This window comes from Maylandia zebra, linkage group LG15 (assembly GCF_041146795.1).
Source record: "Maylandia zebra isolate NMK-2024a linkage group LG15, Mzebra_GT3a, whole genome shotgun sequence".
Classification (NCBI taxonomy): domain Eukaryota; kingdom Metazoa; phylum Chordata; class Actinopteri; order Cichliformes; family Cichlidae; genus Maylandia; species Maylandia zebra.
The window spans coordinates 30,642,905-30,660,838 of record NC_135181.1 but is presented as its reverse complement, the minus strand read 5'-3'; the positions used below and the strand labels follow the sequence as shown (position 1 = coordinate 30,660,838).

Sequence of the window (17,934 nt, the reverse complement as noted above, 5' to 3'; positions counted from 1 at the left end):
GTTGTGATGGATTGTCTCATTAGTTGCTGTGAAGGGCCAGTGCCTCCTAAGAAAACCCGCTTTGTGATCTCTGTGCTTCCATTCATTCACTGCCTGATTGCTCCACATTGCCCGTTTTTACCCTGTTGTGCTACTTAAGCAGCTCTCACAGTAGATCAGGAACATCTTTATTTTTGTTATTTACACTGAGAGATATTGTGGGCCTAAAGCTAAACTTCTAAATTGCTTTTTACGTTCTAAGTTACAGCGCTTCCCCATGCTGCAGATCAGGCCCATTTTAGGTCCTTCTTAGAGTTTTGGTGCAACCCTACTTTATGTTTCTTCACTGTAAAAAAAAAAAAAAAAAAAATCTGTGTTTTATTTGTTCTAGTCTTCAGTGCGTAAAGGTGTCCTGCCCATGATGCTGGAGGAAATCCTCAACACAAGGATCATGGTGAAGCAGTCCATGAAAACCTACAAGCAGGACAAATCCCTGATGAAGCTGCTGGACGCACGGCAGCTCGGACTCAAGCTCATTGCCAACGTCACCTTTGGATACACCGCTGCTAACTACTCTGGGCGCATGCCCAGTGTGGAGGTAGGCTCAGCAGCAGCTGCTATATGGTCTCTGCACTGTGCACTCCCAGTACGATACCACTATAATCCATGAAAATAGTTGTTGTTGCTTTGTCAATCAAACTATTTTCTCTGTATTATTGTAGGGCCTTTACCTTGAGTCAGTGTTGCTGTGAATGTAGTCGTAACCCCTTTGCTCCAATATTTATTAAATCTGCTGTGTCCAGGTTGGAGACAGCATTGTCCACAAAGCCAGAGAGACCCTGGAGAGAGCCATCAGGATGGTCAATGACACGAAGAAATGGGGAGCGCGTGTTGTGTACGGAGACACTGACAGGTAAGCAATTTTACAAGACTTTTTGACTTTTTCTCAGATGTAAATAATAGGGGTGCAACGATACACAAAATTCACGGTTCGGTTCGATACTTTGGTGTCACGGTTTGATATTTTTTCGATCTAAAAAAATGTTCATGCCTTTTTAATTTGTCATTTATTAAAATTATAAATATATATTTTAACTCAAAAGTACAGTTTTTAAATTTAACCCTAACCCTTGTGCGTGTTTTTTATTTTGACAGCGAATGCGCACCTGCGGACCACTTATGTGCAGCCCTGGTTATTTAGCTCATCATATTGCAGCCACAGAAATTCTTTTGTCCATGAAACCATAAAGCTGCACTTTCTTTTTGCCTTATAGTCTGATTTGTCATAACTTCTCCGTTTTGTGGTAAGCTTTTCTTTGGCTGTCACTTCTTCACCCTGACCTGTCTTATTTGGCTCAGCAGAACTAAAATATATATCTGTCTGTGAAGGTTCTCAGTCATCCAGGTCATCGTAGTCAAATATAAATCCTGCTGCTTTTACACACGCACTCACATAAGCTCACCGATTCTCTGCGCGATCAACCTCTCACATGTTTAAGCTGCGGGAGATTTCACTTGTCATGTTTGCATAGTAAGCTAACAATTAATAAGACGATGTCAGAGGAATTGGTGCGCAAATTATCATCACTCACCAATCAGTGCTGTCGCTCTCTATACACAGTTCGCGCGATTGCAAAGTGAAAGCAAAAAAACAAGCGCAAATTCAAACGCGATTTCAATATGTCACATATTGACAGTGGCTCACCGATGCCAATGACATAATTACCCAGCTACATTTCCGAAAGAATGCAAAAGCATTGACATAGATTTTTCCTACAATAGCCCGACGGGCAGGGCAGAGATAGATTTTGGTAGCCCGACTGATATCGCCCCGGGACGTTGGGCTAGCGATATTGCGAGCCCTGTATCTGATTGAGGAATCACTCATCTTTGGAAAAGAGAGTTTATTACAGAGAAATGTCTCTTTCCAAAATAAAAGCTATACTATACGCTTCTTCTGGGCTATATTCTCAGCAGCATATTAAACATATCAGGTCCCCATAAGGAGAATCATGTGCTAACGGCTGTCTAAATGACTCGGCTAAAGTTTGTAGCATGCATGCTTGTTGTTTTTGTCTGCTTCCACTTGTCTTTGCACTAGGATGATGTCGACGTAAATGTGCAGTCATATTCGTTGTGTTCCCACTAGTGCTTTCAGGTTAATCTCGTTGAAATGACCTTAACGCCACAACACGGCAAATCTCCGTTAACGAGCTACCCCTGATCGCCCCGTGCATGGGGCTAGACGGCCAACACGTTAACGAGCTAACTGCGCTAACACACTAGTTCCCACCCATGTAATTGAGCATTGCGTGGCACATCCAACATACTGTTTTACTTTTGTCCATGACTCACTTACCTTCAGGGTCATACGTCACATGAAAACCAAAATAATTCCAAACGCCAGATCTGAATGAGGGTGGGGGAGGTTCAATTTGCCATGTTGCAAGGAGAGCTTAACTTCTGTCTGCTAGCTTGCCCTGCGCTCTTCCTTCTGACGATGCTGTCTGTGTTGAGCGCTCAGTGGATCTGCGCTCCACAGGGCAGCCTAGGTGGAGTAGTCGAACGCAGATCCACTAAGCGCTCAACACAGACAGCATCGTCAGAAGGAAAGTTGATAAAATAAATTAAAAATTTTGTATTGTTCGATACATATGCGTACCGAACCGAAAGCACTGTATGGAACGGTTCAATATCGATACGAGTATCGTTGCACCCCTAGTAAATAAATAGTACGCATGCCCTTGGTAAGACCTGTACAAAGTGTTATTCACTGTCAGTGGTAATCATGTTAGGCCTGATCAGTGTTTGTGTCCTCACATGGGAAACCTGCAGTCACTGTTCCATTATCTGCACAACAGGCAGGTTTACAGGTTGCACAACTTTACTGACAAATTCATAACTTCACTCGAGTGTGAACATGACCAGCAGCTTTGTTGTGTGTCACTACGCTGTGATGATGTGTAAGTCTGAGTCTACTTGGGCCGTGTTCTCATGAACACTTGCACCAATTAGCTAACAGCTTTCATTTCTGACAGTCCGTTAAAGAAGAGCTGCCGCTGTGTTTGGCAGACAGGGAATTGGATTGTTTCTGACCTGCAGAGTCTCAAATAGAAGAAGAAGCATAAAGTTTTAAACTGCAGCATGCTTTGCATATATGGGACACACTTTCCTCCAGACTCGCTCGTCCACATGGGATGTGTTCAAGCACAGAGCCAAACGCGAAGCCTCTGAGAGCGTATCGTTTACCACTGTAGTATGTAGTGTGGGTTGTTTGATAAGAATTAGTAATGAGCCTTGTGTGTTTTTGTGTGTTTGGCAGCATGTTTGTTTTACTGAAAGGAGCCACCAAAGAGCAGGCTTTCAAGATCGGCAAAGAGATTGCAGAAGCAGTGACTGCAACCAACCCCAAGCCGATCAAGCTCAAGTTTGAGAAGGTAGATACACACACACACACACACACACACACACACACACACACACACACACACACACACACACACACACACACACAAAGGGAGCGAATAAGACAAGGTAGCGGCTTCTCTCTAACATCTGTTCACTGTGATTTTTCCATCTCCACACATTAGATGTAGTTATTTATCTATGTGTGTGTGTGTGTGTGTGTGTCTCAGGTGTACTTGCCCTGCGTTCTGCAGACAAAGAAGCGTTACGTGGGCTACATGTATGAGAGCCTTGACCAAAAGGAGCCCGTGTTTGATGCCAAAGGGATTGAGACGGTGCGCCGCGACGGCTGCCCTGCTGTTTCCAAGGTAACAGGCAAACCATGTTTTCCCCTCATTTTCACTGTGTTGTGCACCAATCGCAGGCATGCCACTCTTGTTCCTGCTCCCGTTTACTCAGACCGCTTTGCATGTGTCAGTCAGGGAAAAGGTCGTCTCCTTCCGCTTGCACATTAAACAGCATCAACACCTCTCTTAGATTACCAGTAAATCATTTTATCTTCATCCTCTTATACCTGTGTTCTTTTACTCATGTGCTCCTTAGATTCTGGAGCGTTCCATCAAGCTGCTGTTTGAGACACGTGACATTAGCCAGGTGAAGCAGTTTGTGCAGCGTCAGTGTATGAAGATTCTGGATGGCCGGGCAAGCATGCAGGATCTGACCTTCGCCAAGGAGTACCGGGGCAGCGGCTCGTACAGACCTGGAGCTTGCATCCCTGCGCTGGAACTCACCAGGTGTGTGTGTGTGTGTGTGTGTGTGTGTGTGTGTGTGTGTGTGTGTGTGTGTGTGTGTGTGTGTGGTCACAGTACAGGAGAAGTCAGGAGTGTGGCTTGGATAAATGTTTGCTGGTTGGCTCTGTGTGTGTCTGTGTGTGCGTGCAGCAGAGAACAGGATGGTGAGTAAGAGCTTGCTGTCAGCTACAGTTACAGTACCCAGCGTGAATCCAATTAGTCCTCCCTCACTGTGTTCATTGTCTGGCTGCACTAGCCTGTACAGTACCTGAGTGTTGCTAGGCAACCTGTTTTTTAACGAGTGGAGGACAAAAAAAAGTGATTTTTAGATGCACAAGGAAGAAGCATTTATGAGCCCTGCTTCAGTTCATCTGCTTTATTTTGTGTTTTCTCTCTCAGAGCACCAGCACACGTTCTCGCTGCTAATGTGAACATGTTGGCTGTGTGATGTAAACAATAACTGCATCATCTGCTGTCACTTCATTTTTGTTCTGCTTCGCCTCAGACGGATGATGGCCTATGACCGAAGGCTGGAGCCACGCGTGAGTGAGCGGGTGCCCTATGTCATTGTGTACGGCACACCCGGCGTGCCCCTCATCCAGCTGGTCCGCCGGCCCACCGAGGTGCTGCAGGACCCCACCCTGCGCCTCAATGCCACCTACTACATCACTAAGCAGATCCTGCCGCCACTGGCCCGTATGTTCCAGCTGATCGGAGTCGACGTGTTCAGCTGGTACCAGGAGCTCCCCAGGGTGAGGACAACTTGCAGACATACGGGCCATTGTGATGTTTTTGTCTCACCGCTGCCATTTAGAAGCAGAGCAGCAGCAGTGGAGATAAGAAACCCTTCAAAACAAAAAAAAGAACCAGGAACATCATAAAGACACACAATCAACTTAATACTGAGTTTGGAGGATGAATTAGATTAATTGGTATCTTCCTTTGACTGACTGTGGCAAGTCAAAGAGGTCACCCTCTGCTTCCACTCTTGTCAAAATAAAAGCAGTCTGTCATTTAGAGAGAACAAAGGATGAAGAGAGATCTCTTCTGCTTCCTGCTGATGACTAAATGAGTCAAGCTGCAGCGCTGCTGCCTCAGTCTTTGTTTCTTTCCTGAAGTCTGACAGAGTGCACACGCCATCTGCTGGCATAGCTACTAATCACAGTCAGATACATAAATGGTTGCTGCTCCAGTGCCACTGACTCCTTTTATGTCTTTGTTTTTTCCCAGTGAAAACAGAGTCACACACAAAATCCTGAATGTGTGTATTTGTATTAAAAAAATTGAATCTTTGATCTCTGATCCTTCAGCATCTAATGATATTCGGTAGGATTCTTAACAAACCTGAAAAGTATCATGATCACGTAGTTCACACTGTTTTATGTCCATGAAGATGCTGTGCATGTTAACTCCATGTGTCTGCATATAGTCCAGCAGCAGTGATCAATCAAACGTGTGTTTTCAGCTACATCGCTCTTTTCTCTCCAGATCCAGAAGGCATCCTGCTCCTCCGTGGTGGGTGGGGAGGAAGCGGGGAGGAAGGGGACAATTTCCCAGTACTTCACCACGCTTCACTGCCCTGTGTGTGATGAGCTGACCCAGCTGGGTGTGTGCTCACGGTGTCGTGCTGAACCTCAGCGAGTCGCTGTTACACTCTACCAGGACATGAGGCAGTGGGAGAGTCAGCAAGAGCAGTTGCTGAAGGTGAGAAGTTGAGGACGCACAGAATATGAGCTCCTGTTAAGGTTTTGAATAATAATTGGACCATTAACTTCTGTGATTACAGGTATTTATTTCTTCCTGCTTTTGTCGCACTGTCTTTAAACATTTACCCAATTGATACGACTCAAAGCAGGCGACACTGAAGGAACACGGAAACTGCTTTCTGGCGATAAATCTAGATTTATTAAGACAGCAATTGACGTCAGCAGTTATGATGCCTGGTGGCAGCAATCACTCGGGTTGAGTTGGTGTGCAGTTTTGCTTAAACAATGTCGGACTCCACAGTTTTTCTCTGGTCAGACTAGTAGTGACATGTTTGTGAGTGGTGTCCATACCAGAGCTCATCCTTGTGTGATCACTGTGTGCTTGTGTTTCTGTTTGCATACAGATCTGTAGGAACTGCAGTGGCAGTGCTGAGCGGCAGGTTCCCTGCGTGTCCCTCGACTGTCTCGTCCTCTACAAGCTGTCCCGGGTAAACAGACAACTTTCCAAGGCCCCCTACCTCCGTCAGCTGCTGGAGCAGTTCTGATTGGCTCCCGAGTCCCGGAGCCACCCACTGATTTGGTGCTAATTCCTGGCCTTCCATCTTAGTGTTTGTCCATTTGGTTGTAAAAGTTTAAATGGTGCTTTGATTGAGCCCTGACGGGTTTTCTCATTTTGTCTCAAAGTATTTCTCTGAGTATGGAGACTGTTTACTTCATGCCTCCAGTGGAAGAGGCCGTGTGTTCGTTTGCTGCCATCTCCATTAGCTGCTATGGGCCGAATGAAGCTGATCTTTTTGATGACACGGCAACAGACGGCCTGTTGCGGGACTGAGTGCAGTCCAATCATGGAACATGTGTCGTATTGTGTATTCACTGTAACTGGTTTTTAAAGATCTTATAAATTCAGAGACGAACTACACCCAAACCACTAATTGACTTTTTCTCCTTTTTATACTGACTGCAGTCTTTTTGTAAATAGTTCCTGTACAGATCCATCTCCAATCTCACTGTGCATTAACCAACTACAGCTCCAACCATGAACACAATCAAAGCAGTTTGATGCGTTCTTTTTGAAGGTGCCATTTTTCTGTTTCTTTAACCTTGTCTGTTTTGGCAGATTTGACAGTTCATACTACAGAGTATGGGAACTGGAAAGCTCTCCATTTTTTTAGTTTTAAATGTGGGACTGCTGCAATACTGTATTTGGTAATTTATGCCATGAAGAGTCTATTATTTCCTTGTGGATATATGGTTTTGTGTACGTTTCCAATTTTACTGTGCGAACCGTCTTCAAACTACATTAAAATTTGATCTTTAACCCTCCCACTCCATGCAGCCGTACACAGGATCTGTGGATTTGTAAAAATGTAAAAACTTATAATGAAGGAGATCCTTTTTGTTTGTTTTTAATGGACATTGCTGTGGGTGAAGGTTTGAGATTGATATAATAAAATAAAAAAATCAATGTATGAAGATGCCTTCTTTCTTTCACTAAATCAGGAGCTTAAAAAGAAAAAATCAGAGGAATCACAGTGACATGACCCATTACAGCACAAGACCAAAAAGAAGAAAAAAAAATCCAGTTTTCACAAAAGTGCAACAGAAAACAGCTGCATACACTGTACAGCTCAGCTCATCACACACACACACTAGATTGCCAAAAGTCTTTACTCGTCTGCCTTCACACACACATATGAGCTTGAGTGACATTCCATGTTTAGCTATAACAGCTTCAACTTTTCTGGAAGGCTTTCTACGAGGTTTAGAAGTGTTCTTCCAGAAGTGCATTTGTGAGGTCAGACACCAATGTTGGGATGCTCTAATTCATCCCAAAGGTGTTCTGTCAGGCTGAGGTGTAGGACTCTGTGCAGGCCAGTCCAGTTTTTCCACACCAAACTTCCTCGTCCATGTCTTTAGAAACAGTTGTGCTGGAATAGGAAAGGGCCATCCCCAAATTGCTCCCACAAAGTTGGAAGCATGAAATTGTCTCGGTGTGCTGAATTATCAAGAGTCCCTTTCTCTGGAACTAAGGGAGCAAGCCCAAGCCCATTAAAAAAAATTTACACTTAGTGCAATGCAGTCAAACAAGTACTGTTCTAGCAGCTGCCAACTCGAACTCCTCCATCAGATTGCCAGATGTAGACATGATTCGTCATTGCAGAGAACACCTCTCCACTTCTCTAGAGTTCAGTGGCATCATATGCAGTTTGCACCACTGCATATGATGCTTTGCATTGCACTTTGCAATTCTGTAACCTTCTGTACTCTGTTCTTGAGCTAATCTGAAGGCCACATGAAGTTTAGAAGTCTGCAGTGATTGACTGTGCACAAAGTTGCTGACCCCAGTCTGTTATTTTATGTGGCTGAGCTGCTGTCAATCGCAATCACTTTCATTTTGTGGAACATTTAATGGTGACAGAATTTCCTGACTGGACTTTGCACAGGTGGCATCTTATCACAGTACCATATTCGAAGTCACTGAGCTCCTGAGAGCAAGCCATTCTCTCACAAATGTTTATAAAAGCAGTCTGCATGCCTAGGAGCTTGATTTTATATACCTGTGCTCATGAAAGTGATTGGAACACCTGAATGTAATGATTTAGAAGGGTGAGTGAATACTTTTGGCAATATAGTGTATTTGCAGTGCAAGATTTTATTTTAAGGGGGTGGCTAGCTGTCTGTCCCTGGTTCAGCTCATCCACTCTCCTCACGTCCTCAAACAAGGCACTGAATTCTAGCGATGCATCAATCCCATGTTTGTCTAGCTCCAATGTGATACCAGTAACTCAAAGAAAGAAGCTGACAGAGAAGTCTTAGCTGTAGTCAAAAAACACTGCAAACATAAAAACATTCAAAATGTAAGAAGTATAACAACTTGTTGTCCCTTGGCTTTTGGCTTCATGTTATGTTACCAAAATGTTAGCTCTCCCGTTTGTAATCAGTGCTCTACTGCTGATGGAAGGCATAGTAAACACAGAACATAGAATTGAACTGAATAGATTGACTTGTTGCCAACGATCCCAGTGAAGTTCGTTGAGTCAGGATCAGGCTGATATCTGATCTATTTCTTACTTTCATTCTAGCCTTACCTTTTACCTAACTACAGAGGGGATAAGGACACAACAATATTGAACACAGTGTCAAATGATTTATAAGAAAATAGCAATACTTCAACATCTGATCCTTCACTGTCCAGCAGATGTCCAAAAGCTTTAAAAGATGCACTGAGTTGAGCTGTGGAAGCGTGTGTATGATTTATAAGCTGCACTGCTTAGTCAGTGCTTCCTTTACTAGAGTACAAACAGTAACTATGTTGGAGTTTCCAGGTCTTGGACAGCAAATGGACAGTTGAGGCGTGTCACTGAGCCGACATTCTCAGTCTCCCTTCTCTTGGTCCAAAGAGAGCAGCAGGTTCTGTCTTGGTGAGTGTCCTACCAAAGAGATGCTCTCTGAGAAAGTGGCGCCTGCAGGCTCTGACACCAGTGTGGTTTGGGCAGTGGGGCTGTCTGTTAGAGCCATGACATCAGGGGGAGAGGACATCTTGCTTGGTGAATTCATAAAATTTGATGTATCGTCCATTTCAATGACCTCAAAGTCTGCGTCGTTCAACTGATCGGCCTCATTATCCTGCTCTTCCTCATCCTCATCTTCATCAGCTCCTGAGTCCAGCAGTGCCCGTTGGGATTCACTGCTTTCAATTTCATCATTCACCGAGGCCAGCTTGTACATGACTGGAAAGAGGATGGAGGTGAAGATGGCAGTGACGAGTGACAGGTACATGAGCAGCGGGTGCTTTGGAAACCTCTCGAGCAGGAAGCCTATGAGTGCTGGCAGCACCATCTCGCCCAGCGCTGCACCCACCACGAAAACTGCTGCTGTGCGCCCCGTTACTGTGGTGTACTGCTCCACCCACGAGATGCCGCTTGGGAAAATGGCAGCCATGGAAGCCCCATAGATAGCAGTGCACACCCACAGGACCTCCTCTTTCTTGTTGAAGAAGCAGAGCAGAAGAGAGGAGATAGCGGTGCCCAACAGGCTGAGCAGGATCATGTTTCCCGGGTACATGCAGGCTGCAAAGAAGATGGCTAACCCACGGCACGCTGCAAATGACCCCCAGAACAGGGAGTTTAGCCCAGCTGCCTTCGCCTCAGCCATGTGGATGTACTCCTTAGCAAAGGTAAAGATGAAGGAGCCATATGCTACTTCAGCACCGACGTAGGCAAAGAAGAAGAGGAAAAGGAGGGCTGTAAGAGCCACATGATATTTGGCCACCAGGGGCTTTCCTGAGGCCGAGCGGGGTTTTGCACGTGACACGCTGCAGCGAGAATAAAGGATGAAGAAGAGGAAGGACATGAGAAAGACAAAAGCACCAATCACGATGTAGGCCCAGGTGGAGTTGAGGGTACTGTGCGAGACTCCCTGAGTGTTGACGGTTTTGGTCACCTGGGGCTCTGTGGAAGGCGTACTCTTGGTTGGTGCTATGGCCTCAGTGCCCTTCCAGTCAGTCCCAAACACCAGCTTGGCTATGATAGGAGACACAAAGGCCCCAGCGGCAAAACTGAAGTGCAGCGCTTGCAAGTGAGGCCCCGACTGCTCACCCCACGTGTCCAGTATGAGCACGTTACCACCTGACACACAGGAGAAACACATAGTTAAGAATGGAGACACAAGCATCACTTTGCTTTGGCTAAACTAGAAAAAAAAGATTAACAGAAGAATCACAATCAGACAAAACAAGGAATGACTCCAAATAACTCCATCGGCAAGTTTCCATTCTTATGATGTTAAGAATAAGCTACCACTGTTAGCAAAAGCAGATGAAGGATTATTCTACAGGCCTAATACCACGTGGTGCACTAACTACATGCAAGATTTACAAGATTTCAAAACAGTTTGTAAATGTCTTTGTAAGGTCTTTATAGGTCAATTTGCAGGAAGGAAACATAATTCACTATGAATTCATTTCACTTCTTCTGGTGCACATCAAAGTGAAAAGAGGTGCACTGAAGAAGCAACAACCAGACAACACCCCGAAAAGGAAAAGTTTGCTGTGTGTGCCAGCACAGTGTCAAGAGTATAGAGGAGAGGAGACGTTACACAAGCAGAGTTGAAAGGGGCCTTCGAAGAGCATTAACCCAACAGCAGGACAAGTATCTGTTCGTTTTTTGAGAGGAGGATCAGGAGAAGCACTGCCAGAGTGCTACAAATTACCTTCGGCATGCTACTTGTGCATGTTTCTGAACAACCTTTTGGAAACAAACTCTATGAGGGCCCACTGTCCCTCAGTGAGACCTTTGTTCTTACAGCTGAACCACAGAACACCAGAACTAGCAGGTCTGTCACTGGTGCCCTGTTCTCTCCACGGTTTCACTTTCATTCAATTTTATTTACGTATGCACCAATACACAGCAACAGTCAACTCAAAGCACATTGTATTTTAGGGTAAAGAGCCTACAACGTTAGAGATAAAACCTCACAATGAGACAACATTAATGACAAAGCACTTGGGAACAGTCGGAAGGAAAAACTGGCCACCAGTTAGGGATGAACAGAGGGAGACAGGAAAGGCACGCTGTGGACGAGTTGGTAATGTGGTTTGAAGCTTTAAATCTAAAGTGGTGGATAAACACATGTAGAGTGAAAAGAATCAAGTTGAGAATAAATGCTCAGTATATGAGATGAGATGAGATAGCCTTTATTTGGTCTTTTGCCCACAACCGAGATGACAGACCTTGCCGACCGTACATACAATACACAAACATCACATTGGGGAGACAGGTCAGGCTAGGTAGCGAGGAAAAAAAACATCGAAATGTGTAACACAAAAGGATAATACAGGAATGCACAGATATCAACACACCATAGCACAATAAACACAGAAAAGCAACAAGGGTGTCAATAGCATTCAGAGACCAGTTGATCAAATCCATAATTCTCTTTAGGTTTTAGAAACAGACTGTGAGAGAGTTTTCCAGGGAAAGTAATACAAAAAACACGAGACTAGACAAGGACATAAGAACTAAGCAGGGAAGATAAGGGAGATAAGGGAGAGGAGAAAAAGTGTGTCCGCCTCCTCCGAGAGCCAAAAGGAATGTCATATCATATCATGGGAAGTTCCCAGCAGCCCATGTCTATTGCACTGAATTACTCATACCATCTCCCTCAATGTTACAAACAGGACTCCACTACTGTTTATTCACTCTGCTGCAGCTAAGCCATGCCCTCATTTAAACATGCATCACCACAGCAGGCGAGAGAATGATGAGAAAAAGAGGTAAAAACAGCCACTTGTGGCTCTGAGCCCTGCACAAACTCATCAGCTGAGGCTGACCGTTAAAATCATTGAACTTTCACTGATACAGTGAATATCAATAGTTTACTTACCTGTATCTATAACACCCATGGATATCCCAATGCTGGACATGAACACAGTGAGGAGCAGAGCCTGCTTACAGTAAGGGATGGCACACATTCCAGAAGCCGTGAGCAGCATGGACAAACCTAGAAGATTACCACAGGAGGCAAAATCAATCTCATAAAATGACTGTAAAGGCCGGCCGGCAAGAACAACAAGCTAGAAAGGTACCTAGCAGGAGATGGGGGTTCATGTAGTCAAACAGAATGCCTCCTAATAGGGATCCGCCGGCGTAGCCTGCAGAGCGGCCAACAAAGATGTAGGAGATGTTGCCGATATCCTGGTTCACATTTGCAGCCAAGTCTTCCAGTGTGGGGCCAAGAACTGAGATACACATCCCCTAAGAAAATAAGACAAAGCTTAGAGCAAGCCACGACTGTTGTTGTTGGACCCACTCCTCTCCCTCCATTGTCCTACTTGTCTCATCTCCTTGAGAGATCAATGACAAATGATCGCATCAGGATCTAGGAGAACTAAACTAACATTTCCAACCCTGTGCATTCTGCTCACCCCCAATGAAAACTTTACCTCCTCCTCCTGTGTTTTTGTCAGCAACAAGACACGAGGTGAAGACAGAGGTGGCAACGTATCAACACATACTGCACAAATGTTTATTTTAGGATTTCTGTTGAGAAAAATTAAGACTGAAAAATTTTTACAAATTTAAACGAATCTAAACTTTTTTTTGATCCCTGCTAATTTGCATATAATTGTTTAACTACTATAACTAATATAATATAAACATTTAGAGAATAGTTAAGCTTATGCACAATTACTGTTTGTGGACCTAAGCTCATGATTTAAGACTACACTCCCTCACATACTGTTAAACACCATGCTATAGATGAAGGTGAACTCCTGTATAACTAGACAGCACCTGGCTTTTCTAATGAAAACACAAAAACAGTTAAATGTCAGTTCTACTCGTTCACGCACCTTGACTCTCATGTATACTAGATTCATTAGTGCCAGAACTAGTCTTCCAGAGTTTACACTTTCTAAACTCCCTGGGGTGGATGAAAGCTTTACTTATTTTATATGCTAACTACTGAATCTGCTATCTGTTCTGGCAATACTACACAGTTTAGTAACCTGTCTGTCAGCTCAGATCAAAGGTTCAAAATTTGATGCAAAGGGCTGGAAAGACCACTGGCATGCTCCCTCCATTTTCCCCCAGGTGCTATCAGAGGAAACTGCAATAAAGTGTGGCCTGTAAAATTCCTAGAGATATAAATCACACGGTTTACACAAAAACCTAGAGAATATAAAGCTAATACTATCAGGTAAAAGGTACAGGGTACCAAATTGTGAGTTGTTCAAATTATATTTATATTTTCTTCAGTGCTCCAATTTGTCAAACCATTGAATTGCTACTACTGCACATTCACCCAATGTGTGTATATATATATATATATATATATATATATATATATATATATATAATGTTCTTCCTCTACACCCCCCCAATTTTTTTGCACATGTCGAGGAGCGTGTCAGGCTACATTTCACTGTGTGTTATACTTGTATAACTATGCATGTGACAAATAAAGAACCTTGAACCTTGAATAGTAATAAGTAAACTGTAAGTGTGTGCATGTGAAATGGTATGACGATTAATTTATGTGCTGGTTTTTCTTGAATGACAAAGCAAAATTTCTTCGAAGGGAGACAACAAAGGCTAATCTAATCTAAACTGAACATTGGGATCATAATCCTCAGAGTTTATCCGTTCCTTTTACCAGTGCCAGCATGCTTATCTAACTGCTTCGCATCACACAAAAAAGTGAAGTGGAGCTTTTGCTCACAGAGCCTCCAAGTTTTTTGTTCTCTACACTGAGTTCACACTCAGTGACAACAAAAACTGCAGAGCTGACACTGGCATCAATCAGAGCTGATTGATATCAATCCTTAAATAACTGTAATAAAAGTTTCCATTTCCCCACTTTTTTAACAGGATAATCTGATGCTGAAACAACAAAACTTGAATGTTCTTCCCCAGGCCCAATGGGGGGAGAAAAGGTTAATGCAGGAGAAAGTCGTACAGTGTGTGCAGGTGGATTTCACTAATCTGATGCGGAATAAATGGTTGAAGAGCGAGATTTACAACTATGAAAATCCGGTTGTGCAGGATACTGCTGCATTCACTGAACTATTACAACCGTAATATTGCTTACTATTCAATAGTTACAAGCACATGTGACCACCTTGTGTACGTAGATTCACATTCTGTTGCACCTTTATAACAACTATAAAGGCAACCGACATGTGGGGCCAGTCAAAAACAACCTAAGGACACAAAGTACGACTTAAATTGAAAGGTCTCCTTCGTTTACAACGCTCGACAGAACCATAACAGGCCAAAAATCTACTATATTATGGCACTATATAAGTAACTGCAGATCTTCTGACATTTCAAATTAATTTCCTGGAGTAGACTTCAGTAGAAATTCCAAAGAACGCAAATGAATATTGGACAGCCGTGATAAGCTAGCGGTTTATGGCTATATGCTAACGGATAACATTAATACAACCCTAGCTAGCCAACTAGTTAACTGTTGTAGATATCCCAACCAACTTAATAAATCTATTCAGTTACCACATTATATTTATTTATTTAAAATTTTCCAATTCATTTCCTTTTTAAAGGAATGAGAAAAGTCAGAGAATTGTTTAATGAACCGGCAGGTTTAAGCTAACTTCCCACTCCTAACTATTTACCAAGCCCAGGCAAGATGCACAGAGCGCGAGCGTAACCATCCAGCGGCCGCCTGCTCCTTGGCCGCCCCTTCCTCCGCCAACCACCTCCACCCGGTCGTCGCTGTTTTGTGTGGTCTTTCTCTTCGCCCCCTTTAATGCGTTCTTCATTTCTCGCCCAGTGTCCTTCCTCTTGTCAAACAGGGTGTCCTCCTCCTTGTCGTCGTTGTCGTCCTCCTCCATACTGGCGAAATGGACGTGCTTCTTTTTAATATCGGTGTCACGCGTGACGGACGTAGACATAGCTGTCGGTCTAGCACCGAGAGAGAGAGAGAGTGTGTTGCTGGGAGTGATGGTGAGCTGTCACAACGCCGCACAACTGCTGACTGACTACAGATAATAAAGCGAGTCTTTTATCTCCTCCCGTTCTGGCGCCTCGTGTTTGAAGGCCGCAGTTGGTTATTAAATACACGGATTTTTTGAGTCGGACATCTTTAATGCGACGGTGACCGCAGGGTACCACCGCTGCAGCTGTGGAATCCCTCCATATGTCAACAGCTGCTGCCTGTATGGCTGCTGAAGGTTTGCAAAGATCATCTATTGGGATTGTTGCTCACTCCGTGTGTAAAGAGACACCTTCCTTTTGAATAACCTGAATATTTTTTTTTACTTTAATTATATTAATCAGCAAGCACTGTTTTGTAATGTTATCACTTTCACCTGTGCGTTTTCGTATTATTGCAAATCAATGGACCTGGGACCGATGCAAAACCCAGAATGCCATGTGCCAAAACAGGCGATCGCTTCGCTTTGTTTATGAGCTTTTCAGTACCCTGAAATCATGGCAGAGTAAGACCTCTGTTTCTACTGGCTGTTCACAGCTCAAGAGCACCAAATGATCCAGGGCTGCCGGTGTCCTGTCATAGTCGTAGTTAGAAGCCTTTTCTGCCTGGCTGTAGTGAAAGCACATGGCGCCATCTAGAGTTTGTACCAAGTAAACTGGCTGAGCACAAATAAAAACCAAAGCGTGTAAGAACTTTAATTACTTGGCAGCAAAGTTGCAATAGGTCCAGGCTGCTGGGGGCATCCCACGATGCACTGTGTTTCTTCTTCACTCAATCCTCCCTCAGCCTAGTTCTGCTGGAGGGTTTTTCCTGTTAAAATTGAGTTTTTCCTTCCCACTGTCCCTAAAGCGCTTGCTCATAGGGGGTCATATGATTGTTGAGATTTTCTGTGTATTACTGTATGGTGTTTCCTTTACTATATAAAGCTCCTTGAGGCAAATGTTGTTGTGATTTGGTGCTATATAAATAAAACTGAACTGACTTCAAAGACCTGAATTTTAAAAATCCCCTTTTCTCCCTTAAACATTTCAAGTCCAATATTCTTTCGTAAATTCTCAGCTATGTAGAATAACTGCTAATGCCAATGCATTAGTGCATATAAATATTATATTTGACCTTATTTATGAACTACAATTTATACAATCTTATATTTCCTTAAGAACGAGAAGAAGAATGTCTTTTAATTTCAAAGGTATTGGTAACAATAGCTCTCAGATAAATGTCAAAGCTATTACAGATACTTGTGAAATTGTAGTTATTTAGTAAAATACTCCACTTTAAATTAACTTCTTCTAATTAAAATACCTCACGTAGCACTCTCACTGTGGTATGTTGGAGCCTGAACACCTATAAGAGAGGTTCTAATAAGAAATTGCAGTAGTTTGGCCTTGACGTAACAAGTAAGCATAGAAGAAAAAATACAGGGGTCAATCTTAAATGTAAATCTTAAAGGTTTTGCGGTGTACTTCATGTGGCAGCATGGTGTGGTTTTGTGGGAGCAGGTCTGGAACACTTGTCACATATTTTCTGATCAGTTCCGCCCATTCATGCAGAAGCATGCTGGGACCATTCAGAGAGGAGCTTGCAACAAGAAGGAGAGCAGCTGCAAAAACACACTGGACACACACGATGCACAACAAGGACTAAGCACTGTAGGAAAAAATAAAGAGCACCGCAAGCACTGTCTGCTGTGCTAGCTGTTGGGAACCTACGGTGGTTCTTACTTGCTGTGATATGAATTTTCAGTCTCCTTTTATGGCTTTGTTTTTTTATAGAATAGCAAAGTGATTGGTATCAAATCCTCTATCAGAGTTGCCCATATGCTCCGATGCTGACCCTGCATAGAATGCTGCACAGAGTCCACCGTCAGAGGCCATAAAAAGATTATGAGTAACCTACACTGGTGCTGTTCCTGTGCTGTGATGAACTCTAAATCCTGACTGAATCAGGTGAACACTGTTGGGATAATATGTTACTGTGATGCCTATATGATATGAAGGGACATGATCATTCATGACTTTGTAAAGTAGAATGAGGATTTTAAATTCAATTCTAGGTTTAACATGGACTCAATAAGGAGAAGTCGATATGGCAAATGTGATATTTCTACCTGGTCTCATGCTGCGGTATTTTAGATCATTTGAAGGCTTTTCAGGGAGCCTGATACTAAATAATAACAGTCCAGACAAATATTTACATTTGTTTCATGTGTCCTAACCTGGGCAACAATGACGCCAGGGTTCCTACATATAGGACATTCATTAGCTCCACATCAGTACGTGTTCCCCACCCCCAGGCAGTGCTTTCTGACTGTTAAGAAATCCTGATTCCTTTACTGAGATCCATAACCTAATAAAAGTGCAGAAGGACTAAATCTAGACAAATCATCTAATCACACACGCTCACACATGGGTCAAAAGAAGATAAAGATTATTAGAGAAAAACTGTGAAGGAGTGGCATGTCAGTGTCTCACAGGTTCAAAGGTATAAAGTGTTTTTGTTCATGTTCAGTTTTACTGCACTTGATTTTACATCTTGATTAAATGAACTTCAGTGTTTTCTATGATCTATAGGCATAAATTTAAAAAAACCCAGATAAC

At 43.3% G+C, this 17,934-nt stretch overlaps 2 protein-coding genes across 2 annotated transcripts in view; one reads left to right on the top strand and one right to left on the bottom strand.

The window, feature by feature from the left end:
* rev3l (REV3 like, DNA directed polymerase zeta catalytic subunit) overlaps positions 1-7,354 on the top strand; it is an 86,594-nt gene extending 79,240 nt beyond the window's left edge. The window contains exons 25-32 of the mRNA XM_014410346.4: positions 371-577; positions 783-892; positions 3,302-3,416; positions 3,615-3,752; positions 3,988-4,178; positions 4,681-4,927; positions 5,664-5,879; positions 6,286-7,354. Of these exons, the coding sequence (XP_014265832.2) occupies positions 371-577; positions 783-892; positions 3,302-3,416; positions 3,615-3,752; positions 3,988-4,178; positions 4,681-4,927; positions 5,664-5,879; positions 6,286-6,426 (1,365 nt within the window). The 3' untranslated portion in view covers positions 6,427-7,354. The remainder of the gene's footprint in view (positions 1-370; positions 578-782; positions 893-3,301; positions 3,417-3,614; positions 3,753-3,987; positions 4,179-4,680; positions 4,928-5,663; positions 5,880-6,285) is intronic.
* A 177-nt stretch (positions 7,355-7,531) lies between these two features.
* Positions 7,532-15,563, bottom strand: slc60a2b (solute carrier family 60 member 2b). Its single transcript, XM_004566230.5, has 4 exons — positions 15,015-15,563; positions 12,468-12,636; positions 12,266-12,382; positions 7,532-10,509 (listed from the first exon to the last, which is right to left on the bottom strand). The coding sequence occupies exons 1-4, from the start codon at positions 15,291-15,293 to the stop codon at positions 9,257-9,259; spliced, it is 1,818 nt and encodes a 605-aa protein (XP_004566287.1). The 5' UTR covers positions 15,294-15,563; the 3' UTR covers positions 7,532-9,256.
* Between the last annotated feature and the right edge of the window lie 2,371 nt (positions 15,564-17,934).

Bases quoted from the DNA above. Each gene is read 5' to 3' on its own strand.
- slc60a2b (XM_004566230.5), bottom strand. From the start codon at position 15,293: ATGTCTACGTCCGTCACGCGTGACACCGATATTAAAAAGAAGCACGTC. The intron at 12,383-12,467 runs GTACCTTTCTAG...GTAATCTTCTAG, and splicing joins GAACCCCCATCTCCTGCTAG to GTTTGTCCATGCTGCTCACG. The intron at 10,510-12,265 runs GTAAGTAAACTA...CCTGTGTGTCAG, and splicing joins CATGGGTGTTATAGATACAG to GTGGTAACGTGCTCATACTG.